The sequence below is a fragment of the Staurois parvus genome, unplaced genomic scaffold (assembly GCF_062004578.1).
Source record: "Staurois parvus isolate SC_StPar_1 unplaced genomic scaffold, SC_StPar_1.0 ptg000860l, whole genome shotgun sequence".
In the NCBI taxonomy this organism is placed as follows: domain Eukaryota; kingdom Metazoa; phylum Chordata; class Amphibia; order Anura; family Ranidae; genus Staurois; species Staurois parvus.
In genome coordinates, this window is record NW_028318656.1 from 3,075,684 (window position 1) to 3,082,934 (window position 7,251).

General features: G+C 41.3%; 1 protein-coding gene across 1 annotated transcript in view; it reads right to left on the bottom strand.

The window, feature by feature from the left end:
- The window catches only part of LOC149443319 (adhesion G protein-coupled receptor F3-like), a 66,053-nt gene extending 60,034 nt beyond the window's left edge, over window positions 1–6,019 (bottom strand). Inside the window, exons 1-2 of the mRNA XM_089655702.1 lie at window positions 5,867–6,019; window positions 2,213–3,577 (exon numbers count right to left, since the gene is read on the bottom strand). Coding sequence (XP_089511828.1) covers window positions 2,213–3,550 — 1,338 coding nt within the window. The 5' untranslated portion in view covers window positions 3,551–3,577; window positions 5,867–6,019. The remainder of the gene's footprint in view (window positions 1–2,212; window positions 3,578–5,866) is intronic.
- Between the last annotated feature and the right edge of the window lie 1,232 nt (window positions 6,020–7,251).

A 7,251-nucleotide genomic window follows, 5' to 3' on the forward strand; every position in this document is an offset into this window, starting at 1 on the left:
CTTTGTGGCGCGCAGGAGAGCGCGTTCTGGGAGGACGTCATATGACGTCCACTCAGAACTGGCCGGCCGCAGTGCAGCCGTCATTCGGCTATCTGCGGTCGGCAGCTAGTTAAGCTACATTTTTCATCACATAGGGGACAAAATGTCTCCTATGTGATGCTTTTTTTTTGGTACTGCAAAGTAAAACAAAAAGAGAGCGCACCAACCTTGCGCATTACCTCAATAAACTGTGATTTTATTAAAATGAGATATATACTCACAAACAAAGAAGTAAAACAAGCGTATAAGATCCTCAAGGGGACATTGAAGTACAAAACCAGTGCGAGTCACATCAAGAGGGGAGACTCACAAAGCTCCTCTGAAGCATTTCAAAGGGGGGGTCCCTTCTTACTCAGAGCCCTTCGAAACGCGTCAGGGAACTTTGAGAGTCTCCCCTCTTGATGTGACTCGCTCTGGTTTTGTACTTCAATACTCTCTTGAGGATCTCATACGCTTGTTTTACTTCTTTGTTTGTGAGTAAATATCTCATTTTAATAAAATCACAGTTTATTGAGGTAATGCGCAAGGTTGGTGCGCTCTCTTTTTGTTTCACTTTGCAGTGCTGGTCGGGCTTCCCCAGCCTTGTTAAGAGCTACACAACCTTTCATCCATTGGTGGACATACTTCCAAAAGTATTTTTCCCACCCATCCACCCTTGATCTGGGTCCCTGAGCGCAAGAGGTGTTGTTTCTGCTTCTACACGCTTTTTTTGGTAACAGTTTCCTTTTAATGAGACATCATGGGTGCTGAATATGAATCCCATTGAAATCAATTAGAGTTGAATTTTAAAAAGCATTAATTTATTTTGTAAAAGGCAGGGAATCATGAAACAAATTGAAACAAATGGCACTGGGAGAGGGGGGCACTACCCTGGGGAACTTGTACCAAAGCAAAAATTATTTTAAAAAATTCAGTGAATGGCAATTTTAAAAATGCTTTAAAGACAACATTAAAAATGAAAAACGCCTTTAAAAACCAATGCATACAACCTGCTACAGCTAGACTGATATTTACAAAGAAAATATAAACAAACAACTGAGGATTTTCTTCATCTTTACCAGGCCCTTATCTTGGATGAGGATCTGATATAGTGTAAATGTTAATAGGGGACCCCCACGCTAAACAAAAATACATACCAGACCTTTATCCTTGATGTGGGTCTGGTATGGATGTCAAGAGAGGCCCCAAGCAAAAAAAAAAAAATAACAGAAAGAAATAAGCAGGGTTCCCCACTTAATGGCACACCAGACCTTTCCGATCTACGCAAACAATGAGAAAAAAGGCTGGGGTTCCAGATCCTTATTTGAGCATGCTGGTCTTCAAAGAGGAGAACTAGCATGCAGCTCCCCTCCTGATGTATATCATGACACATGCCCTCAACATGGGGGGTGGGTACATTGTCTTGTACCTATGTTATTGAGGGCAAAGTTTCTACCCAACAACCCAGGCCCAATGGTTGAGGAGGTCTGCGGGCAGGGGGCTAATGTACACCTAAAAGCACCCTTTAATAATAAGTGTTCAACAAATACCACCTACACTATATGGCCAAAAGTCATTGGACATCTGACCAACACACTCATGAGCTTGTTGGATATCCTATTCAAAAACCATGGGCATTAAGATGGAGCTGGGTCCCCTTTTTGAGGCTACTCCAGCCTCCATTATTCTGGCCTTGGCCAAGTGGCCAATTATTGGGCATTCCATATTATTCCAACGTAGTTGAGGTCAGGAATCTGTTCAGGCCACTCAAGTTCCTCCACACCAAATTGGTAAAACCATGCCTTTATAGATCTGGCTTTTTGCCCGTGATGCAGAAGTTCTGGAGTAGAAAAGGGCCCTCATCAAAACTGTTGTCACAAATTGGAAACTCACAGTTACCCAAAATGTCTTTCTATGCTATAGCATTAACAGTACCCTGAACTGGAAACACCCATATTCAGTAATATGCATGGGTGTCTACAGAAGTTTGACCATATAGGGCAGGTGTTATGGTCAGATGTCCACACAGTTTTGGCTGGATAGCATATATTCATTTACCGCTACTATAGACTGGGTATTTGATTTGTGCTTGTTAAAAATCATGATAAACAACATGTATGTGTTTAAGACATGATACAGCTTGAAATTATCTGGGTTTATCTCCCGAGCAAGAATGCCTTTCAAAAGAACTTACCTGAAGAGGGTTAAGTATTACAAAAATGTATTCTAAAACTAAAGATTTTTGGACTGCTGGGATGGATAGGAGAGGGATCCCAATAGCCCATGTCAAACCAAACTGTGGTGTGCAAAAAACAACGGCCTTTGTCATCTTTTTCAGCACTTCTTCATCTTCACTCTTCCCCTCTGAGATTGATGGCCTCAGAAGTTTCCGGATCACAACAATAAGTACTAGAAAATTTATGAACAAGATTACAATCACTGGTATATTAAATGCCATATTGGCACCAGACTCAATGTTCAGCCAGCAAGCATTATCCTTCATGTAATTATTTGGAAAATATACCAAGAATGTGCCCACAGCTATAGCCACTGGACACATGTATCCAAACACAACAGAGATGGACACAAGTTCGGTCTTGGTAACATGGTGGAAAACAAACAACAGTCGAGATGCTAGATAAAGGCTCTGAATTAGGGTCCAAGAGAAGAAGCCCATGAAGGAGAAATGACTGCAGAAGGTAAAGGCCATGCACAGCTGATCCTGAACAGACTGGTTAATGAAACTTGATGCTAGGAAGGAGATCATGCCAATCAAAAGAAACACGGACATATGGATGATGACCACGTGTCTGTAGAGAGCTGCCATTTTCAGAGAGTGTTTCAAAAGTATCACTTGTATCAATATGCAAACTACCAGAGACACTGTGGAAATAAAAAGTCCAATTTTGGTAATGTAGTCCTGTATAGTTGAATCAAAAGTATTTTCATTTATGGAGTTGGACATTAATACAGCGAAGGAGGTCAGATGACTACATGTGCAGTAGGTGGATCCATTGGAAACTTGTGTAACACAACCCTGTGATGACCACTTATTAGAAAGGAAATCCCAAAAGACGCATATAGCCGTCTGGTCACACATTCTGTTCCCACATGTAAAGGTTGTATTGATGTTGGCCATGTGGTAGCTTCTGTTATTGACTATCATCACATATATCTCTATGTCACTGGCCAAAACGTAGCATGTATCCATTGTATTACTATCATACAGGCTGGTAAAGCTAAAGTTCTTTGGATTGAAAGTCATAAAAAGTAAATTTATATAACATTCAGGTGGAAAATTGTTCTCATTTTGCAATGACACAGATGTAGAAGAATCAAGGTGCAGGGTTTTGTTTACTTCAAGATCTCTGCAAGAGGACGCAGAGCAGAAAAGCTCAAAGTTCTTGTAGGATTTACTTATGGGCTGATAGGTGACTGACATCACAGAGAAAACATTCTCAATACATCCCACTAATTGAGGACCAAGGTTCTCCTCCAGACTGACTGAGGGCTCCAAAGAGATGTCTGTCATCAGCTGGTCAGCAATTGAAAGCACCTTCTGTGTGATAGAAAAAAAAATCAGTAACACAATATCTATCCATGTATCTTGTATTTTACATGCTTTCTTTTTTTAGGTGTAATAACATCTTTCGGAGATACTCAGAATCATAGTTTAGGTTTAAATAAAACATTAAAGGGAATGTAAACCCAAAAACTCAACATTAGTACTAAGCTGGTTTTGTGATGTCAGAGTTGAACTCCAAGCAAACAGCTAAATACTCAGATAAAACATATTAATGGTAGCTGTTGTACAGGACACCAGGGATTAGAGGTATGTGTCCCCATTATTTCGATTGTTGTCCCTTTGGGGGGGGGGGGGCTGACAGGAAGCAGCTGGAGTACTCAGGGATTCTCACTTATGTATGAAGGGTGAGAGGTTTCGGAGTAATCCCATATAGACTAAAAACTGAGCTCTTTTTCTGAGGATTTTTAGGTCTCGATATGAGTCCCAAAACTGAAGGATCAGAGAAATATTGGGTGCTAAAGAGCTTTCAACCCTGACTATGGGTACTTGGACCTGAGACCCTGTGGAAGTCCTAGAAGAAAGCATGGGAAGAGGTGATGAGGGAGCTAGAGAACAGGAGGTTTTGGGAGGAAAGAAGAGAACAATTTAGTTGATATTTTGAAACAAGGTTAGTGATGTAGTTGGGGGCAGAGTTGTGAATGGATTTCTAATTTGTTTTGAATATTTTTTGGTGGGTGAGTGGAAGCCAATGGAGGGATTGGCAGAGAGGGGTAGCTGACACTGATGGTTGGTAAGGTGGGTGAGTCTGGCAGCAGCATTCATGATGGACTGAAGGGGGGATAGGCTACTTAAAAGTAATCTAACGAGGAGGGAGTTTATTTTGGAGATGTTGCAGATGTTGAGGTGGCAAGATTTGGACAGTGATTGGATGTGGGGCTGAAAGGAAAGTTCAGAGTCCAGGATTACACTTAGCACATTGGCATACTGGAAGGGACTGATAGTTGTGTCACTGATCTCGACAGAGGGAATTCAGGGGAAGGGGCATGTGGAGGTGGAACTATTATGAGCTTGGATTTAGATAGACTGAGTTTGAGGAAGTGGAGTGGTATCCATATTGATATGCCTGTTAATAAATTAATGAATAAGAGAGGTCCAACAACAGAATCTTGGGGGACCATGACAGAAAAAGTAAGAGGAGTGGAGGAGGTAGAATTGTAAGTGTGTAAGTGATACTGAACGTAAGGTGGTATAGGTAAGATGAATACTCTTATGGAGACCAAAGGAATAGAGTTTATTGAGGAGGCGGGGGGGTGGCCAACTGCATCAAAGGCAGCAGAGAGATCCAAGAGTGCAGAATAATGAAGATAAAACATTTGTGAGTTTTAAGAGAGCAGTTTCTGTTGAGTGTTGCTGGTGAAATCCAGACTGAAAGGGATCAAGAAGGTTATTCTCAGTGAGGTGGTAGCTCAGGTGGTTGTAGACCAAGCTTTCAAGGAATTTGGAGGTAAAGAGCAGCAAGGAGATGGGGCGTAGGTTGTTAAGAGTGGTGGGATCCGGTGAAGGCTTTTTAACCATGTGGGTGACCAGTGCATATTTTAGAAAGTTGGGGAAGATGCCAGAAGAGCTGGAGATATTGAAAATTTAAGTTAGAAAGTGTAGGATAGAGGCAGAGGGTGATGGTGGTGTTTAAGAGAGAATAGGAGTCAGGATGCAGCTGGTTAGGTGGGCATTAGAAAAAAGTTTAACACGCTGGGTAAATGAGGGAAATATTGAGTGCAACAATGGACATGGAGGGAACTGAAATCTGAGGACAACTTCCAGAACTATTCACAGCTTCTCTGATGCAGTCTCTGTTGGAGTGCTAGTCAGCAGCTCCAGTTGTACCACCCCAAAATCTAGATGAACTCCTCTTCACCCAGCAATCTGGAGACTTTCTTCCTGAGCAGAGGATCTGGCTCCTGTCCCTTATTGCTGAGCCTTTGGGAGTCTTGCTTACAACTGTCAGCCTTACAATGCCTCATGGGACTTGTAGTTCTCCAACAGCTGGAAAGCCACAGGTTAAGAACCCATGAGCTAGCCAGTCAACACCCTTTGTCCTGTTTCACGCCATCCCTCATTGACACCTGCTCATTGACACCTGCTGAAATTTGAAGCTGATTGGCTACCATGTACAGCTGCACCAGATTCTGAGTGCACCAGTTTTAGTAAATGTCCACCACATTTATCATCCAGGATCCATCCTTGGCGCCCTGTACAGTAAATATATATATATATTTATACACACAGTATATACGCACATATTGTGATCTGTATGATACTTACTTCTACTGTGGTCACGTTAAACTTGAGATTTGCCTGTTGAGCATTTTTGGTGATATTCCCTAATATATACAACGTTGGTGGAATTGCAGTTTGCTGAAACCCAACAGAGGAGCTGGTGGTATAGCTCCAGAGTGACTCTATGACATCGACTCCTCCTGAATTCAGTTGATTCTGGAAATCATAGAAATCATACAGTAGAACAGTTAAACAGATTGAGGAATAATAGGGCTGAAAACTTCATTCATCAAAATAACACATCTAAGTAGCACATAATCCCCCCACCTCCTAAATAGTACACTGCTCAAAAAAAAATTAAAGGAACACTTTGAAAACCCATCAGATCTCAATGGGGAAGAATCTTCTGCTGGATCTCTATACTGATATGGACGGGGTAATGTGTTAGGAATGTAAGGATGCCCCATCGTTTGATGGAAATGAAAATGATCGACCTACAGAGGACAGCGATCATCGTACAGGACCTCTGTGTGAGGTCCAGATCATGTGATCACTGATTGGCCAATCAGTGATCACATGCAGAGTAGTAAGCAAGATGTCACTTCTGAATGAATCTTCTGAATGATCACAGAGGTCACATGGTACAAGGCTATTCACAACAGCCTTGTACCATGTGACAAGCTTTGACCAATCACAGCTCACACAGTATTTCTCAATGGCTGCAACAGGGGCAGACTGACAACTCATGGGGCCCCCGGGCAAGAGGGGATCATGGGGCCCCTGTGTCCTTGCCCAAACTCAAAAAAGTCTATGAAAAAGGTATCAGGGGCATTTCATGGGGCCCCCTACTGACCCCGGGCCCTCGGGCAGTGCCCGAGTCTCCAAATGGTCAGTCCGCCCCTGGGCTGCAAGAATGCAGCCAGAGAGAAGGAGAAATGATTGCTTTTACAGCCTTTAAAAGTAATCACTGTAAAAAAAAAAAAATCTTCACACCCCCCCACAAGTAGTACAGTGTCACCATGGTGACACTGTACTGCTAGGGTGACAGTATGTAAAAAAAAAAAAACATAAATAATATTAAAAAAAAATAAAAATGTAAAAAGAAAATGTTTAAAAATTATAATTTTTGGTTATAAACTAATTTGGGTTATTTTTTTTTACTAAAAAGATAACGGAATAAATGATGGCCAAGATTTATGATGAAATATTATTTATTTGTAAAATTTTATAAGAAAAACACTTTTTTTCAAAATTTTTGGACTTTTTCATTTACATAGCAAAAAAAATAAAAATCCCAGCGGTGAATAAATACCACCAAAATAAAGCTTTATCTGTCTCAAAAAAATGCTAAAACATTCATATGGGTACAGTGTTGCATGACTGCGCAATTGTCATTCAAATTGTGATAGCACTGAAAGCTGAAAATTGGC